We start from the raw sequence: 20,830 nt of genomic DNA on the forward strand, positions 1-20,830 counted from the left end.
GGCATGATCTTGGCTCAACACAATCTCTGCCTCCCCGGCTCAAGTGATTCTCCTGCCTCTGCCTCCTGAGCAGCTGAGATTACAGGCATGTGCCACCCTGCCCAACTAATTTTTTGTATTTTTAGTAGAGACAGAGTTTCTCCATGTTGGTCAGGCTGGTCTCGAACTCCCGACCTAAGGTGATCTGCCCACCCACCCTCTCAAAGTCCTGGAATTACAGGTATGAGCCACTGTGCCCGGCCAGTTTTTGTATTTTTAATGGAGATGGGGTTTCACCATGTTGGCTAGGCTGGTCTCAAACTTCTGACCTCAAGTGATCCTCCTGTCTCAGCCTCCCAAAGTACTGGGATTACAAGCTTGAGCCACTGGGCCTGGTCCCTAAAATTCTTATTCTAAAGAGAATTTGGTAAAGACCATGAGACAAACCAAAGACTTCTAGGGCTTCCAAAGAAATGGGTGACATCTATTTAAGGATGCTCAGAAAATGCACCTGGAAATGTGTCATTTGGGTAGGTGAGTGTGAGCAGGGATGTAGTGACATAGAGTGGTCACTGGAACTGGGGGAGAAGCGTGGAATTGGGTAGGTAGAGTGGTAGGGGAGTTAGCAGTGGGATGATGATATTCTCAAGGGGGCAGCGAAGGATGCCGATGTTGACTGCCATATAGACTGACTCAGATGCCCTTGAAATAGCCTCATGTCTTGAATGACCTGGCTGTGAGAATTAGACCCAATTTTCTCACTGGAGGAAACTGCAGATGTCATTGGTCTTTTGGTTTTAGTTAGAATAATGCCATAATTCTAAATTTGTCTTCCCTCATGGCTTATGAGGATGAATTATAATTGAGGTAGATTATGTGTGATTTCTTATTCATTTTGTATACCTTAAAATTGTATTTATTCATTTATCGATGTGTTTATTTGCTAGGAGTAGAGCTTTTAGATGTTTTTGAAAGAGAACTGGCAAGGCATGAAAAGAGCCGTCAGGAATTGGCTAACGCTGAGAAACTTTTTGATCTTCCTATTACGATGTACCCAGAGCTGCTGAAAGTGCAGAAGGAAATGACCGGGATGAGGATGATTTATGAGCTCTACGAAGAACTGAAGGTGAGCCTCGCCCCGAAAGCGAAGGCCTCAAGCTCACTGAAAGGGATGTAGCAATGACTTAGGCCCCACTTGGATGCCACCATAATAATGAGCTTGGGTCTGATTTTGGGGAAACGCTTCTTTTGGCTGCAGGAAGGGGAATGGGGCGTGATTACTCACTGGTACAGGGTTTCCATTTGGGGTGTTGAAAAAGTTCTGGAAATAGGTGTGTGTGGTGGCTCATGCCTATAAAATCCCAGCACTTTGAGAGGCTGAGGCGAGCGGATCATCTGAGGTCAGGAGTTCAAGACCAGTGTGGCTCATGTGGTGAAACCCCGTCTCTACTAAAAATACAAGTAAAAATTAGTGGGGTGTGGTGGTGGGCACCTGTAATCCCAGCTGCTCAGGAGGCTGAGGCAGAAAACTCACTTGAACCTGGGAGGCAGAGGTTGCAGTGAGCCGAGATCAAGCCATCGCACTCCAGCCTGGGTGTCGAGTGAAATTCCAATTCAAAAAAAATAAAAAAAGTTCTGGAAATAGACATTGGTGGTAGTTACCTGACATTGTGAAAGTACTTGATGCTGCAGAATTGTATATGTATATTTTATTTTTATTTTTGAGACAGGGTCTCACTCTACCACCCAAGCTGGCGTGCAGAGGTGTGATCATAGCTCACTGCAGGCTCAAACTCCTGGGCTCAAGTGGTCCCCCTGCCTCAGCCTCTGAAGCAGCTTGCACTGCAGAGGTGTACCACCATACCTGGCTAATCTTTTTTTATTTTTAGTAGAGGCAAGGTCTTGCTATGTTGCCCAGGCTGGTCTGAACTCCTGAGTTCGATCAATCCAAAGTGCTGGGATTACAGGTGTGAGCCACTGCACCCAGCCTGGAATTATATATTTTAAAATGGTTAAAATGACAGATTTTATTTTTTATGTCTTTTACCGTCATCATAGAAAAGAAAACTGTCTTTGGAGGTCAAGGTCTTGGTTAGGGTGTGGGGTAAACTCTTTAGTTGCAAGAGGAGGTTAAAAGTCGCAAATGTCAGCCAGGTGCAGTGGCTCATGCTTGTAATTCCAGAACCTTGGGAGGCTGAGCTGTGCGGATTACTTGAGGCTGGGAGTTTCAGACTAGCCTGGGCAACGAGGCGAAGCCCTGTTTCTACTAAAAAATGCAAAAACAGTTCTGGGCGCAGTGGCTCACACCTGTAATCCCAGCACTTTGGGAGGCCAAGACAGGTGGATCACTTGAGGCCTGGAGTTTGAGATCAGCCTGGCCAACGTGGCCAAACTCTATCTCTACTAAAAAATATAAAAATTATCTGGGTACAGTGTCACATGCCTGTGATCTCAGCTACCCCAGAGGCTGAGGCACAAGAATCGCTTGAACCCGGGAGGCGGAAGTTGGAGTGAACTGAGATTGCACCACTGCCAGCCTAGGTGACAGAGTGAGACTGTCTTAAAAAAATAAAAAATAAAAGTTGCTAATGTCATGTCATTTGGGTGCCTCTCATTGGTATATGTTTCCCATGCAAATTCATGCTATTTATTTATTCATTCGTTCATTCATCCATTCATCTGTTGACGTTCTTTATAGCTCAGTGCTGTGCTGGTTGGAGTGTGGGGTCCAGAAAAGGAGTCATGTCTGCCCTGACTATGTAGTCTGGGCTCCTGAGAAACAATCACTAGGAGATGCATGTATCTATATCCATATCTGTCGACATCTAAGCTGCGTCTATATCTAATTTATATTTATACCTATACCTGTATCTAATCTATCGTATCTATGCCTATATCACTCTATGTAGCTAACCTATATCTATGTATCTACCACTATACCTGTATCGAATCTACATATATCTAATGTATATATATGTAGTGCTGCTAAAGGGGTGGCCTGTGAGTGAGGCTCCGAACCAGAACAGCCTTTGCCTGGTGCAGAACAAGGCTTTCCAGGCAGAGGGTTGGGCAGGAGCAGAGACAGGAGATGTGACGTTGTGTCATGCGTCCATAACCTTTCATCCTGACTGGTGGCTTTACCAGCCACAGACGCACCAGAAAATGGGGTTGGGATGTGTGAAGTCTATCCCTGTACACCCATACCTAGTCTGTCAGTATCTATAGCAAATCTCTATTTATCTATATCTGAGCTGTATATGTATTTCTAATTGATATCTATCTAATCTGTATGTAATCATGTCTAACCTATTTATATATGTAACATATGTCTATATGTAAATCTATCTCTGTACCTAAACTATACCTATATCTAATCTCTGCATAGCTGTGTCTAATGTATATCTACATATCTCTATACCCGTATATATGAGCTTTATGATGAGGAAGTGACTTTTGTGATCATGGAGGCTGAGAAGTCCCATGATCTGCAGTTGGCAAGCTGGAGGCCCAGGAGAGCTGATGGTGTAGATTCTAGTCTGAGTCCAGGTCTGAATGCAGGAGAACACTGGTGCCCCAGCTGGAAGACAATCAGGGACAGAGAGTGAATTCCGCCTTCCTCAGCCTTTTGTTCTCTTCAGGCCTTCGGTGGATCAGGTGAGGCCATCCACACTGGGGAGAGCCACCTGCTTTACTCAGTCTCTGGATGCAGACGGTCATCTCAGTCAGTGTCTCTCACAGATACACCCAATGTCATGTGACCCTGGCTCAGTCAGTGTCAGTTGGACACACAAGATTCACCTTTGCACTGACATGTGAATAAATAACCAGGCCTCCAGGATGTGCACTGGAAATGAGATGGACAGGGTCCCCAGATTGAAGAGGAAGAAGGCGAGTGGCCGCCAGCCCAGGGAGTGCTGCTGAAGAGGTGGCCTGTGAGTGAGGCTCTGAACCAGAACAGCCTTTCCCTGGTACAGAACAAGGCTTTCCAGGCAGAGGGTTGGGCAGGGGCAGAGACAGGAGATGTGACATTGTGTCATGCGTCCATAACCTTTCTTCCTGACTGGTGGCTTTACCAGCCACAGACGCACCAGACAATCGGGTTGGGACGTGTGAAGTGGCCAGTGGAGATGGAGCTGTCGGAAGGGACGCTGGAGGCAGTGGGGTTGGGGGGTGGGGGGGATTACAGGCAGGGGGTCCTGCCCTAGTGCTGGCAGAAGGGATAGTAGCTTGCATTTTAGGACAATTACAGAGGGAATAGAGAGGAGGGAAGATTCCAGAGATGGGTGGAAAGCGATGAGACTTGGTGACTGATCAGATGTGTGCACCATGCAGACATTTGTAAAGTCAAAAACGTACCCTGCGGTTTTAAAGGAAAAGGTATCATGAGAACTGGGAACAGCCACGCATATGTCAAAATCGGTGGTTTTTTAATTTGTAATTTTTCTGGGTTCACAGTAGGTGTCTATATGGGACACGTGATATGCTCTGACACAGGCATGTGATGTGTAATCGTCACGTCACACAGAGAATGGGTGTCACCCCTCAAGCTTTCATCCTTTGTGTTACAAACAATCCAATTATACTCTTTTAGTTATTTTAAAAGATGCAATTAAGTTATTGACTGCAGTCACCCTGCTGTGCTATCAAATACTGGGTCTTGTTCATTCTGTTTTTTTTCTGCAGCAAAATAAGCGTTTTTTAAAATCCAATATTAAGACAGCTCGGTTCCCCCACCCACGGTCTGGTCTGTGGATGTTAAAGGACATTTCATCACCTAGAATGACTTCCACTCTTTCATGGCAATTGTCTATCAAAGCTGTGCGTTGAGAAGAGTCTCAGGGACACACTGGGTGGCTCCTGGGAGGCCTGGCAGGACACTGGTCACAACCCCAGGATATCCTGGGGTGGCAGCGGTACCGGTTGGGGCATGGGTGGATACTGGATCTGGTTTGCAGGTAGAGTCAGGGACCTCCTGGAGCTGTGGACATGGGATGTGAGAGCAAGGAAGATTCCAAGGTTTTGGCCTGAGGAGCCAGAAGGGTGAGTCAGTCTTAAGGGAAGCTCCAGGAAGAGAAGGTTTGGGGACAGTGGTGGACACCAGGAATTCAGTGCAAGGTGTTGTCTGCTGGATGTCCCTATGGTGATGTCAAGGAAGTGCTTGGATGTATTTGTCTGGAGCTCACAGAAGAGCTAGAAGTGTGAATTGGGAGTGTTCAGGTGTGGACCGTACTGAGCCACCCGTCCACATGGGCTCACCTGGTGCCTTCGTTTCCTGGGGCTTCCAGGACAAATGATTATGAATGCAGACCGGGAGGCTGGGGTTGGGGGGAGGCTGAACACAACAGAAATGCATCTCCTCCCCGTTCTGGAGGCCAGGAGTGCAAAATCAAGGTGGCTGCGAGGCCACGCTCACCCCGGATGTTCCAGGAGGGGCTCCTTCTTGCCTCTTCCAGTGCCCGGTGGCTTCTCGGTATCCTCAGCGTTCCACTGCTTGCAGCTGCATCGCTCCTGTCTGCCTCCCTTGTCACAAGGCTGTCTTCCCTCTGTGCCTCTGTGCCTGTTTTCTAATACGGACACCATCATTGGATTTAGGGCCCACTCTAATCCTGTATGACCACATCCGAACTACATCTGCAAAGACTCTTTCCAAGTAAGGCTTCATTCTGAGGTTCTGGGCAGATGTGCATTTTCAGGGGAAGGTATTCAGTCAGGAGTGGGGTGGGTGGAGGGGAGGAGCAAGGACTGAGCTTGGGTCTCTCCAGCATTAAATACCACAGGAAGATGTCTTAAAAAAGGAAAGACGAGGAGAGGGAGAAGTGGCCCAGGTGGTAGGAGAACAAACAGGCGAGTGCGACGTCTTGTAGGCCGAGTGAGAAACGTGTTTCTAGGAGGTAGGACTGGCCGACTGCACCAGATGCTGCTGGTAGACCAGGTGAGAGGAGGAGGGAGGGTTGACCCCAGCATTGCCTGTCATGGAGGCCACTGGGGACTGCCGCAAGAAGGTATCCGTGGAGTGCGGCCGTGGAAGCCTACGTGGAGTGAGTCCAAGGTATTTACCTGAGAGGAGAGAGCGTGGTCCTTGCAGAGACTTCTGCACGAGCGCTCGTAAACAGCATCGTTGGTAATAGCACAGTGCTCGAAACACCCCCAATGCCTGTTAAGTGACTGGATAAATAAGCTGTGGCTCATCCACACCATGGAATACTACTCCGCAAGGGAGAGTGTCAAACCAGTTATCAGCACATCCACGCAACAACATGGGTGACTCTCAGAATCGTCGTGCTGAGCGAAAGAAGCCAGATACAGAGGAGTGCAGATTGTGTGATTCCATTCACAGAAAACTCGGAAAATGCAAATGTTTTTATGTGGCAGAACGAAGATCCATGGTTAACTGGGGGTGGGGACAGGAGGAGAGGGATGGGAGGGGTGATTAGACAGGGGAATGGGCGGCTTTTGAGAGTGATGAATGAGTTCACTGTCTTCATGATGGTGGTGCTTTCGCAGGCATGTCCGTCTGTCAAAACTTTGCAAAGTTTTGTGTACCTTTAGTTACAGGCAGCTTATTATATACAAGTGAATCCTCAATAAAGCTCTTAGAAAAACAGACCAGGTGTGGTGGCTCATGCCTGTAATCCCAGCACTTTGGGAGGCTAAGGCAGGAGGATTGCTTGAGCCCAGGATTTTGAGGCCAGCCTGGGCAACCTAGCAAGAACCCCTATCTCTGCAAAATAAAATAAAAACTATCCAGGCCTGGTAGTGTGTGTCTGTAGTCTCAGCTACTCAGGAGGCTGAGATGGGAGGATCACACAGGAGGTTGAGGCTGCAGTGAGCTGCGATCACACCATTGCACTACAGCCTGGGTGGCAGTGAGACCCTGTTTTTTTTTTAAGTAATTTTTGCATTAAACCTCAGGAAAATGTAACACGGAAAATGTCTTCACAGTCATCAGGTAGGAACACGTTTTATTCTCACTTCTTAGCCTCAGCCTGATGGTCTGTAGACAGATTCTTGGACTAGTGATCTGAAGTGTAAGTATTTCGTAACCTCAGCCTCTTTTATCAGGAAAAAGAAGCACGTTATGACAACCCCTGAATGAAATACGCCTTTTAAGACCCAAGCAACTCCCTGATTTAAAAAAACACCTGTTACTTTCCACCTCCACTTTTGTCTTTAGAAAAGGAAGATGTATTTCTGGATCCCACACATCCTCAGATACGGCACTATTTTTGAAAAGCTTACAAAAAGTGGGATTCTTTTCTTGTTGTTTTAGATACTTCTAGTCAACCCCTCGTTTGTGAATTTCAGATAGTTATAGATCGGTGGGAAATAATTTAAAATATCTGAATGTGACTGAGAGTCAAGAATTTGCCCCCCTCGTTGCGTTTCCAAAGGGGTCTTGTTGATGGAGCTGTTCCTTGCACGTTTCCAGGCTGCAAAAGAAGAATGGTCTCAGACCCTTTGGATCAACCTGAATGTGCAGTTTCTCCAGGAAGGAATTGAAGGTTTTCTCAGGGCGCTCAGAAAGCTACCTCGGCCAGTCCGTGGCCTATCGGCGGCCTACTACTTGGAAGCAAGAATGAAGGCATTCAAAGACTCGATTCCTTTACTTCTTGACTTGAAACACGAGGCACTAAGAGACAGGTTTGTTTTGTCTGCTATCCGGGATGGGAAAGTGTGGGAGGAGCTTTTAGTTAAAGTTGTTTCCTTCAGGGCATTATCTTTGCTTAGGTCTGATGAAGAAGCACAGGATTCCAGCAGTGCCACAGGGCTACACATGGGCACAACACGGTCTGTAATGTTGTACACATGGGCACAACACGGTTCTGTAATGTTGTACACATGGGCACAACACGGTCTGTAATGTACACATGGGCACAACACGGTTCTGTAATGTACACATGGGCACAACACGGTCTGTAATGTACACATGGGCACAACACGGTCTGTAATGTACACATGGGCACAACACGGTTCTGTAATGTTGTACACATGGGCACAACACGGTCTGTAATGTTGTACACATGGGCACAACACGGTCTGTAATGTTGTACACATGGGCACAACACGGTCTGTAATGTACACATGGGCACAACACGGTCTGTAATGTTGTACACATGGGCACAACACGGTCTGTAATGTACACATGGGCACAACACGGTTCTGTAATGTACACATGGGCACAACACGGTCTGTAATGTACACATGGGCACAACACGGTTCTGTAATGTTGTACACATGGGCACAACACGGTCTGTAATGTTGTACACATGGGCACAACACGGTCTGTAATGTACACATGGGCACAACACGGTTCTGTAATGTTGTACACATGGGCACAACACGGTCTGTAATGTACACATGGGCACAACACGGTTCTGTAATGTTGTACACATGGGCACAACACGGTCTGTAATGTTGTACACATGGGCACAACACGGTCTGTAATGTACACATGGGCACAACACGGTTCTGTAATGTTGTACACATGGGCACAATACGGTCTGTAATGTTGTACACATGGGCACAACACGGTCTGTAATGTACACATGGGCACAACATGGTTCTGTAATGTTGTACACATGGGCACAACACGGTCTGTAATGTACACATGGGCACAACACGGTTCTGTAATGTTGTACACATGGGCACAACACGGTCTGTAATGTACACATGGGCACAACACGGTTCTGTAATGTTGTACACATGGGCACAACACGGTCTGTAATGTTGTACACATGGGCACAACACGGTCTGTAATGTACACATGGGCACAACACGGTCTGTAATGTTGTACACATGGGCACAACACGGTCTGTAATGTACACATGGGCACAACACGGTCTGTAATGTTGTACACATGGGCACAACACGGTCTGTAATGTACACATGGGCACAACACGGTCTGTAATGTACACATGGGCACAACACGGTCTGTAATGTTGTACACATGGGCACAACACGGTCTGTAATGTACACATGGGCACAACACGGTCTGTAATGTACACATGGGCACAACACGGTCTGTAATGTTGTACACATGGACACAACACGGTCTGTAATGTTGTACACATGGGCACAACACGGTCTGTAATGTACACATGGGCACAACACGGTCTGTAATGTTGTACACATGGGCACAACACGGTCTGTAATGTTGTACACATGGGCACAACACGGTCTATAATGTTGTTTCTATGTAAAGTGTCTTTACGACTGTCAACCACAGATTCTTTCAAAACCAAGAAGCCAACAGGTGTGAAGTGGCATTTTCAGTTGCTTTTCTCGAAAGTTTAAAAAAATATAGTAAGTGGCCTAGACCAGCCCTATCCAGCAGACATTGAAAGGGACTCACATATGTCATTTACAGTTTTTTAGCCACTACAGTAAGAGAGTAAAAGAAAACAGGTGAAATTAATTTTAAGAGTGTATTTAATTAACTCAGTATATCCCAAACATTATTTCAATATGTAATCAACATAAAGCATTTATTTATGAGATATTTTACATTTTTCTTAAAAAGTACATCAAAGTATGATGTGTATTTTATACCTACAGCCCGTTTCAACCTGGACTTGCCCCATTTCCAGTGCTCAGTAGCCACGTGTGGCTTGTGGTTGCCTTACTGATGGGGTAGCCAGCCCTCTGGGTGGGACAGAGAAGGCTTCTGCATGTGGGTCTGGGGTCATTTGGTGGTGGTGCCACACAGACACGAATTAGGAGTTACCGTCCTGATTTGTGAGTTATGCTCCCGCTGATGTGTTCTGCTCTTCCTCTGTCATGTTTTTCCAAGTGCTCATCTGGTCATGCCATGACATCAAATGACCATTTTCCTTAGTGAGAAAGTCGTCCCTTCTTTGGTTCCCTTCCCACCCTTGAGTTCACATCGAGAAAGTCTCTTCTAAGTGCTGGCTTGTCTTCAACACCTGTTGCACCTGCCTCTCCCTCTCAACAAGGAGCAGGCAGCCCTCAGGGTCAGGTGGTGTGGGTCCCCAGCCCTCTTCTCACTGTCTGCCGGCTTACCTGGAGCACTCGCCTGTACCTTTGCAGCCTTCAGTTCCCTCATCTGTAAAAGTAGGTAGAAATAGGCATTTTTTAGCTAAAGTTCCCGGTTTTATAATCCCATAACCCAGTGTTTCAAACTCTGGTCACGTCTCATCATTTTATCGTATCTGAGTATCATCTATGCTGCCATGGCTTCGTATTTTTCTAAAAAGAAACTGACACCACCACTGTAAAGAGAAAACAAAAAGCTCTTGCCAGAAATGGAAAGTAATTATATATCACACACACACACATAAAGAGCTAAAAACAGGGCTGTCACCGAACCAGAGGTCTTTGCTCTAAGAAAGGTGAATGACCTTCCCCACGCTCATTCACCTTTCTTAGAGCAAAAAGTTAAAGAATTAAAGAAAGAGGAAGAAATATGAAGGGTGGCTCAGCAATCAAGACAGGTTTATTTTAGAGAAAACAGACTAAGAGTTTTTAAGGATTCAGGCTGTGAGAGTTTATCAAAGGCTTGGACTGCTTCTGTGTCTCTGTGTCGTGCTCATCTGGGAGGGAGAGTTGTACGTCTGCTCCCACGCAGCTTTCTGCAGCTGCCGGCATACCTGACCAGTCTGCTCTGAGCTTCGCTTTCTTAGTGCACTGGAAGGGAAAGGAATGTGCTTAAGGCCCATTGTTTTACTGGGGCCCATTGTGTGAGGGTGAAGTTTGGCAGTTACCCTAGAGGGTAACTTCCTCCCCTCCTCCCTCTGTGCCTGAGCTGTCTTATCTGTGTTTTACTGTCTGCTCTTTCTGGCGGCTGGTAGTTAGAAGAAGTGATTTCCAGGAGCTGGAACTGAAAGTGGCAGTGTTTGCTGACGGTGCTGCTGCTCTGTCACACAGAAGCACCACGAGGAGACTTTCCCTTCCGTGTAATTTAATGCAATTAAAAGGACTGGAGAGGGAATCACTCTGTCCCTGTGGGTCAGGGCTGTGTCGTGTTGAGTGTGGACCCTCTAACCCACGAGGGTTATGTCATGGGCTGGCCCCAGGTCTGCTTTGCCTGCATGCTGTCCATCAGTTGCCGTGATACGGCTTTTGTGAAACAGAAAGATTTATCTGCAAGGCTGCCAAGCAAGGAGGCAGGTGAGCACCCTCAAATCTGCCTTCCCAAAGATAAGGCTTAGGGATGTTTAGGGGTTAGGGGAGTGGGGTGGTCTAAGTCGAGGGAGAAGGTGGTTGGTGGTGGGAAAAAGAGAGTAACAGGTTCATTGTGAGCAAGCATAGTTAGGGTTCACGGCATTTCACAGGACACAGGTGCAGAAAATGGTGGCGCCAGCATGGCCGGAGGGTGGAGTTTTTGGCCCTCCAGCATCAAAAGGCCGCCTTTGGGGCATTTGCACAGGCCCAGCTGAAAGGCTGGTGGTATCTACCGGTTTGAACTGGACAGAGGAGTTGGCCCAAGTTCCTGAAAAACAGCGTAAGTGGCCATCGCCATAGTGATCCGTGTTATCCATGAACAGCCAGTGAAGGTCGGAGGTGAGGCCTTCAGCTTCGTGGGAAAAAAATAACAAAAAGCAAGTGACCATAAACCACCAAGCAGGCAGACCTGATGACACTTACCCCTCAGTTTCAGTTCTGACCCTCTTTCCTGTCAGTGCTGTGCTAGGTGCTAGGCCCGGGGTACAGAGACTGATGAACCAGTAGGGCCTCCTTTCTGACCATTTCCATGGCACCGTGTGTGTGTGTGTGTGTGTGTGTGTGTGTGTGTGTTTACGGAAACACTCAGTGATTCAACACTTGCTGCTTACATGCTGGGTATGTGGCATTCTGCTGTCTAGCACCACACTTAGCTGCCTTACTCACACCCATTCTGTACACACAGAACCAAAACGGTACATTCACAGGCCAAACGCAGACGTTAAAAGAAGGCCGGTCAGGTGAGGAGCAGAGCTGCCCTGTTGTGTCTGTGTGCACAGAAGTCTGCCCCGACCGTCCCGTCTGAATGGGCCCCTTCTTACCTCCCCTTTCACACTGCGATCGGATAGTACTCAACACCTCATGTAATTATTTAATTTATACATTTGTTTATTGTTTGTTGATTGTCTCCCCAAGCAGGTGGCAGGTTCCCTGAAGCTAGGGACCTTCTCCTTGGTAACTCTGTGCCCCAGCCCACTGCCTGGCACGGAGTCAGCACTGAAATATTTATTGAATGCACAAGCTCTCATAATTTATGTGAAGCTCTCAAAAAAGCTGAGTGAGTCTCCGGAGGCTGAGCTCATTGGTTGAGAGACTGTGACAGAAGCAGTTTCCAAGAATTAAAAGTTGCATGTTTTATGAGATGGCCGTGAAGACTAGTATGTATATATATATAGCATTTTTCGAGACGTTGTTTTCAGGTTTGACTCCGGAGGCCAGTGGGATTTAGAGAACTTTGGGAATGTATTTTCAGTGGTGCCCTCCTGTTTTAGAAATTCATTACAAGAAGTTTACAAAATGAGATTCATGCTGTGATTTAAATGGGAATAACTGCATTCCTCACTAAATCCAGTAAGCTTAAAGATTTGAATGCTGATGCACTTTCAGGCATTGGAAAGAACTTATGGAGAAAACTTCTGTCTTTTTTGAAATGACCGAAACCTTCACCTTGGAAAATATGTTTGCTATGGAACTGCACAAACATACGGAAGTTCTCAATGAGATTGTCACCGCTGCGGTCAAGGAGGTCGCCATTGAGAAGGTAAGACTTCAGTTAAAACCAGTTTTTAAAAAACGACCTTTCTTTAAATCAAAGAGAAAATAGCGAGACCTCATCTCTCCTAAAAAAAAAAAAAATTAGCTGTACGTGATGGCATGCCTTTAGTCCCAGCTACTTGGGAGGCTGAAGTGGGAGGATCACTTGAACCTGGAAGGTGGAGGCTGCAGTGAACCGTGATCATGCCATTGCACTCCAGCCAGGGTGACAGGGTGAGGCCCTGTCTCAAAGAACAAAAACAAAGAAAAAAGAGAACACGTTTACTCTAGTACTTGACGTGCTTCCGTAATAAAAAAGTATTTGCTGACTAGGCGTAGTGGCTCATGCCTGTAATCCTGGTGAAACCCCATCTCTACTAAAAATACAAAAAGTTAGCTGGGCAGGGTGGCACGCACCTGTAGTCCCAGCTACATGGGAGGCTGAGGAGAGAATCGTTGGACCTAGGAGACGGACATTGCAGGGAGCCAGGATTGTACCACTGCACTCCAGCCTGGGCGACATAGCAGGACTAAAAAAAAAAATGTTTTATTGTTCCTAATTATAGTTTCATTTTCCATTGTTTAAAACATTTTATTATTACTATTTTTTTTTTGAGACGGAGTTTCGCTCTTGTTACCCAGGCTGGAGTGCAATGGCGCGATCTCGGCTCACCGCAGCCTCCGCCTCCTGGGTTCAGGCAGTTCTCCTGCCTCAGCCTCCTGAGTAGCTGGGATTACAGGCACGCACCACCATGCCCAGCTAATTTTTTGTATTTTTAGTAGAGACAGGGTTTCACCATGTTGACCAAGATTGTCTCGAGCTCTTGACCTCATGATCCACCCACCTCAGCCTCCCAAAGTGCTGGGATTACAGGCTTGAGCCACCACGCCCAGACTATTTTTTCTTATGTATTATTTTGCCATTGATTTTTTTAGATAGCAGTAATAGATGTTCATGTTAGAAAATTAAAAAAATATATATAATCTCACCACCTGAAAATAATTATTAACTTTTTAGTATATTTCTTTCCCTACTTAAAAATGTATGTACACACATACATATACACATACTACTTATATCTGGGCACATATGCCCGTGCATGTGTATGCACAAACATACACAGCTACACACATACACATACCCCCCTACACATATATGCACATACATGTATACAGTCACATGTCATCTAATGACGGGATACATTGAGAAATGTGTCCTGAGTTGATTCGTGATTGTGCAAACAAACCTAGCTGGGCTGACTACTGCACACCCAGGCTATGGGGTACAGCCTGTTGCTCTAGACTGCAAGCCTGGACAGTGAGTGACTGTACTGAGTACTGTCAGCCATGGTAACCGAATAGTACGTATGTATCTAAACGTAGAAAAGGTGCAGTCAAAATACAGTCTCATAGTCCTATGGGACCACCGTTGTATACCAGGTTCATCACTGACTGAAACATCCTTATGCAGCACGTGACTATATATAGTATACCACACATGTATATACACATACACACATGCATGTAAACACAATATATACATACAATGTGCACACAGTGTACCTAACATACATATAAGGTATATGCATGTGTACATATGCACACAGTGTACACACAGTGTACCTAATGTATACATGCACACACAATGTACACTATATATTCATATACACACAGTGTACACACAGTGTGCATAATATACACACGTACACACAATGCACACTATGTATTTGTATGCATAGTGTACACACAGTATACCTAATGTATACACATACACACAATGTATACTATTCATATACATACAGTGTACACACAGTGTACCTAATGTATACACATACACACAATGTATACTATTCATATACATACAGTGTACACACAGTGTACCTAATGTATACACGTACACACAATGTATACTATTCATATACATACAGTGTACACACAGTATACCTAATGTATACACATACACACAATGTATACTATTCATATACATACAGTGTACACACAGTGTACCTAATGTATACACGTACACACAATGTATACTATTCATATACATACAATGCACACACAGTGTACCTAATAGATACACATACATAAAATGTACACTATGTATTCATATCACGCAGTGTACACGCAGATATATTAATATACACACAATGTACACATAGGGTACCTAATATACACACACATAATGCATATACATGTATATGTATGCATACAGTATACACACAGTGTAACTAATATGCACGCATACATACAGTGTACATACATATATACATATACACACAATCTACACAGTGTACCTAATATACACATGTGCACATAATATACACACACGTACACACAGTGTACACAGTATACCAAACATACATATAATATACATATAATCTACACGCATACATATGTATGCACATATGCATATGTATCAATACAGATTTTTTTTTTGTTTTGAGATGGAGTCTCCCTACATTGCCAAGACTGATCATGAACTCCTGGTCTCAAGCAATCCACTTGCCTTGACCCCCTAAAGTGTTAGGATTACAGGCATGAGCCACCACACCCGGCCTCAATACAGATTGTTTTGAATATGGAATCATAAGAGGCCTGTCATTTTGTAATTTGGTTTTCATGACCGTGGAGTAAGCACAGGGGCAGGATCCCGTAACTGTGCAGACTCTGGGAGCTGACTGTGGGGTTTAGACCCTGTTTCTGGGGCTCGGTAACTGAGCTTCATGTCTCTTGAGCCTCAGTTGCCATTTCTGTAAAATGTGGGTGATAATAATCCCTACCACAATACTTTGAAGTATTTGCTTCGAGGACTGAATGAGATCGCGTATGTGACACGCTTACCTGCTACGTAGCAAATGCTTAATAAATGACTGTTATGACCATGACAGAATCCCGACTTTTCAGGAGACAGACCCGGGACTCCGATTGCGTTGTTGGCCAGAAGCGAGCTGAGGAAGGTGTTTAGGGGTTGGGGCTTGCTCTTTACAGTTCGCGTGCCTGAATCATTCTTACTAGTCTTTTTCTATTCCTGACCAGGCTGTGAAGGAAATCCTAGACACTTGGGAAAATATGAAATTCACCGTAGTCAAGTATTACAAAGGCACCCAGGAGCGGGGCTACATCCTGGGTTCCACTGATGAAATTATCCAGTCTCTTGATGACAACACTTTCAACCTGCAGAGCATCTCAGGAAGCAGATTTGTGGGGCCTTTTCTGCAAACTGTGCACAAGTGGGAAAAAACACTTTCTCTAATAGGGGAAGTCATTGAGGTGAGAGAAAAGATGAACAAAAGATGGGTTACAGCCAGTGCATAGCAGGAAAGAACTTTTATATGAGGATATTCGGTGCTTAGAAACAAATGATCCTCTTTCTTATCTTTTTTGTCTTGATTTATTTTGAGGGCACAAGTGCATGATTAGAGGAATTGATCTGAGTTTTTCTTTCAGGGGATGATTTTCATGTCCAAGATTCCTAATTGCTTCTTTTTCATCTATCTCTGTTTTTCTTTGAGACTGTCCTGTTCTTGTTGCAAGGATGCTTTTGCCTCCTTGATCACACTGAACATTCGAAACATATTTATTTTAAATTCCTTTTCAGATTTTACACTTTTTTTTTTAAATGTCTGTTGACTGTCTCTTATGGTGGGTTTTCCTCTGCGTGATTTTTTTTTTCCTAGCTCATCTCACGTGAATTCTTTTTCTTGTATCTGCTTCACTGTGTCATCTGTTTCTGCAGCCTCTCTAACCTGGGGCCTGCCACACTGGGGAGTAGCAAGGTCTTCTAGGAGGTGGTTTGGGGCTTTCTTCCTTTTGGTCAATACTTGTCCAGACCTCTCTGAGCAACCCAGGCTACTGCACCATTTTTGTGTGGTTGACTTTTTTTCCTCCCCAGACCATGGGCAGACACTTTGTTCTTGGCTACAACCCAAGCCTTGGGTGGGACGAAGCCAGGCCTGGTTCCCTGGCCAGGTGTGAGATCTGGGCCTCCATCATGCCTGGGCTTCCTTGCCTTGCTTTGTTTGTTTCTTTGTCTATAACTTTGTGTTAGTGGAAGCTCTTATGTAGGATACAGCACTGTTTTTTAATTTGTGAGTTAAAAATAATTTTTTTTTTAGACGGAGTCTTGCTCTGTCACCCAGGTGGGAGTGCAGTGGTGCTATCTTGGCTCACTACAACCTCTGCCATCCAGGTTCAAGTGGTGATTCTCCTGCCTGAGCCTCCTGAGTAGCTGGGATTATGGGTACCCGCCACCATGCCCAGCTAATTTTTGTATTTTTAGTAGAGATGAGGTTTCTCCTTGTTGGCCAGGCTGGTCTTGAATTCCTAACCTCAAGTGACCTGCCCACCTCAGCCTCCCAAAATGCTGGGATTACAGGTGTGAGCCACCATGTCCAGTCAAAAAATGTGTTTTTATTGAGGTGAAATTTCCATACCATAAAACTGGCTATTGTAAAGTACACAATTCAGTGACATTCAGGACGTTCACAGTGTTGTGCAACCACCACCTCTACTCTCAGATTTTCTTCAAACCAAAGAAAAGCCAGTACCCCTTAAGCAGCCACTCCCTACCCATCTCCTCCTGTTTTCTGTGTCAGTGGATTTGCCTATTTTGGATGTTTCACATAAATGGAGTGACACAATATACAACCCTTTACGTCTGGCTTTTGTCACTTAGCGTGATGTTTCCAGGTTCACGTGTTGCAGCATGTGTCAGTGCTTCAGTCCTTTTTATGGCCCAATAATAGTCAATCGTGTGGATTGAGCACATGCTATTTTCCTGTTCATTGGCCGATAGACATCTGTGTTGTTTCCACCTTTCGGCTATTGTGAACAGTGCTGCTGTCAGCATTCATGTACAGTTACTTGAGTCCCTGTTTTCAATTCTTTTTTTGTTGTTTTTTTTTTGCGACAGAGTCTCGCTCTGTTGCCAGGCTGCAGTGCAGTGGCGTGATCTCGGCTCACTACAGTTTCTGCCTCCCAGGTTCAAATGATTCTCCTGACTCATCCTTGGGAGTAGCTTGACTACAGGTGCTCACCACCACGCCCAGCTAATTTTTGTATTTTAGTAGAGACGGGGTTTCACCATGTTGGCCAGGAAGGTCTCTATCTCGTGACTTTGTGATCTGCCCACCTTGGTCTCCCAAAGTGATGGATTACAGGCATGAGCCACTGTGCCTGGCCCCCTGTTTTCAGTTCTTTTGGAATTTACCTAGGAGGGAAATTGCTGGGCACGTGGTACTTGGTTCCCTTTTTGTGTGGCTTTGGCATGGCCTGTCCTTGGTGATTGTGGGTCACAGGCTTTACCCCCTTTCCGTAACTAGAAGTTTTCCTACCTATGGGCTGCGTATAGAGCTTTCTTTTGCTTTTGAGTGTGGCCATTAGTTATGCTTTCCCTAGCATTTCCATTCATTTGGAGTGGAGGGGAGCTGGCCGTGCAGATGCTCACTCTGTCACCTTGCCTGGAAGGTCCTTCCATCTGAGTTGCTTTGGGTCTGTCCTGTGTCAGGGTGGGTTTTGCTGTCCGTTCCTGGAGGTATCTGATGATCACTGCTGACGCTGACCTTTTGTACATTTACAGATTTGGATGCTCGTTCAGAGAAAATGGATGTATCTTGAAAGCATTTTTATTGGTGGAGATATAAGATCACAACTTCCAGAAGAGGCGAAAAAGTTTGACAGCATCGATAGAGTATTTAAAAGGGCAAGTGACTCACTTCTGTTTCGGTAATGAAAGAAGGGCAGTGGTCTGAGATGTTTGTACTTTTTATTTGCACATTGTATTTTCTCCATTAGTAGCTTCTCTCTTTTTAGAGACAGTGTCTTGCTCTGTTGCCCAGGCTGGAGTGCAGTGATGTGATCATGGCTCACTGCAGCCTCGAACTCTTGGGCTGAGATCCTCCTGCCTCAGCCTCCCAAGCAGCTGGGATTACAGACATGCGCTGCCATGTCTGGCTAATTTAAAAATTTTTTATAGGGATAGGATCTTGCCATGTCGTCCAGGCCGGTCTCAAACTCCCAGCCTCAAGTGATTCTCCCACCGTGGGCTTCCAAAGCACTGGGATTATAGGCGAGGGTCGCCTTGCCTAGTCCACTAGTAGCTTCTGAATTTTTCCTGTCATTATATATGACCTTAGTCTATCTAATAAAAATTTCGGTTTGATTTTTAGCTGCTGGCATATGACACTGAATCTTCTTCACATTTATCATAAAAGCAATATTTGCTTGTTTAAAATATTTTGAAAATGTGGAACAGTGGAAAAACGTCTCTCTCATGGTTTTGTCACTTTCATGGGCCCACTTTAACATGTCACTGTATTCATGTTATCTTTTTCCTATGTGTATTAATTTAAAAAGCATAATTATAATCACACTGTGTACAACTTTATATCTTATAATTTTCTCTTAATATTATGAGAAACATTTCATATTAGGAAGTCACCTGAGAAAATATTTTCGTGGCTCTCTGTATACTCCAGTGAGCGGTTTGACATTAGTTTAGTTGATTATTCTCTAGAAATTGGACATTTTGTTTGAACAGAATTCTTTGCTTTCATAAATAATGTGCAGGTTCATGCCTATGCTTTTTCCATAGTTAGAGTGAATATCTGAAGCTAGATTGTTAGAAAGCAAATCGCCCATGAAAGGGTGTGTGCATTTTAAAGTCCTTTCTAGTGGCTGGTTAGTGTGGCTGGGATTTTAACCCAGCTCACCTGCCCTCAAAGACTGGGTATTTTGCTACTTAGCTCTGCTGCTGTGTTCATTAATTACAGGTGGCCAGTTCATGTTTTGGTCTCTTTTATCCACTAGCGTTTATAAGTGTTTCATACTCATTTGTACAAGCTCTTTTTTTAAACTTAAGGGACTTACTCAACACATATCAGGCCAGGCATGGTAACTCACACCTGTAATCCCAGCACTTTGGGAGGGCAAGGTGGGTGATCACTCAAAGTCAGGAGTTCGAGACCAGCCTGGCCAACATGGCGAAACCCCATCTCTAGTAAAAATACAAAAAAATTAGCCAGGCATGGTGGTGCATGTCTGTAATTGTAGCTACTCGGGAGGCTGAGGTGGGAGGATCACTTGTACCTGGGAGGTGAAGGTTGGAGTGAACTGAGATTGCAACACTGCACTTTAGCCTGGGTGACAGAGTGAGACTCCATTTCAAAAAAAAAAAATTACACAATGAATGTCAGTTCATATCAGTTCATTACAGAATGGTTTAGAAGTTGCAAAAAGCCAAGAAAAAGAAAGGAAGCAAAAAGTCCCTCCAATCCCCTTGCCCAGCATAACCGTTTTAACAGCTGAGCATATGTCTTTCCAGAACGTTTATTCCTTCACAAACATACACATAGATATCAATAAATAAATAACATTTTACAAAATGGGATCATTCTTTTTTTTTTTGAGACAGAGTTTCGCTCTTGTTACCAGGCTGGAGTGCAATGGCGCGATCTCGGCTCACCGCAACCTCCGCCTCCTGGGTTCAGGCAATTCTCCTGCCTCAGCCTCCTGAGTAGCTGGGATTACAGGCACGCACCACCGTGCCCAGCTAATTTTTTGTATCTTTAGTAGAGATGGGGTTTCACCATGTTGACCAGGATGGTCTCAATCTCTTGACCTCGTGATCCACCTGCCTTGGCCTCCCAAAGTGCTGGGATTATAGGCTTGAGCCACCGCGCCCGGCCGGTCATTCTTTTTTCTTTTCTTTTTTTTAAGAGACAAGGTCTTACTTTGTTGCCCAGGCTGGAGTGCAGTCGTGTGATCATAGCCCACTGCAGCCTCCAACTCCTAGGCTCAGATGATCCTCCTGCCTTGGCCTCCCAGGTAGCTGGGACTACAGGTGTGTAATACCCCACCTGGCTAACTTAAAAAAAAGTTTGTTTTTGTTTTTATTTTTTAGTAGAGATGGAGACTTGCTGTATTGCCCAAGCTGGTCACAAACTCCTGGCCTCAAACGATTCTCCTGCCTTGGTCTCACAAAGCACTGGGATTACAGGCGTGAAAATGGAATCAATCTTGTCAATATCATTGGCTATTTTCATTGAACAGTTTGACCTGTTTTAATAAATAAACATTGAAATTATCACTCACAGCAGACGATTGACCTGTTGTTGGACATTGAAGCTATTTCCTT

The 20,830-nt window shown here is 45.1% G+C and overlaps 1 protein-coding gene across 7 annotated transcripts in view; it reads left to right on the top strand.

Annotated features, from left to right (window-relative positions):
* DNAH10 (dynein axonemal heavy chain 10) overlaps positions 1–20,830 on the top strand; it is a 173,561-nt gene that overhangs the window by 57,722 nt on the left and 95,009 nt on the right. For all 7 annotated transcript variants that reach the window (XM_078337642.1, XM_035258092.3, XM_035258094.3 and 4 more), the window contains 5 exons: positions 927–1,105; positions 7,409–7,620; positions 12,547–12,700; positions 15,733–15,966; positions 18,275–18,397. In XM_078337642.1, coding sequence (XP_078193768.1) covers positions 927–1,105; positions 7,409–7,620; positions 12,547–12,700; positions 15,733–15,966; positions 18,275–18,397 — 902 coding nt within the window. The remainder of the gene's footprint in view (positions 1–926; positions 1,106–7,408; positions 7,621–12,546; positions 12,701–15,732; positions 15,967–18,274; positions 18,398–20,830) is intronic.

This window comes from Callithrix jacchus, chromosome 9 (genome assembly GCF_049354715.1).
Source record: "Callithrix jacchus isolate 240 chromosome 9, calJac240_pri, whole genome shotgun sequence".
NCBI lineage: Eukaryota > Metazoa > Chordata > Mammalia > Primates > Cebidae > Callithrix > Callithrix jacchus.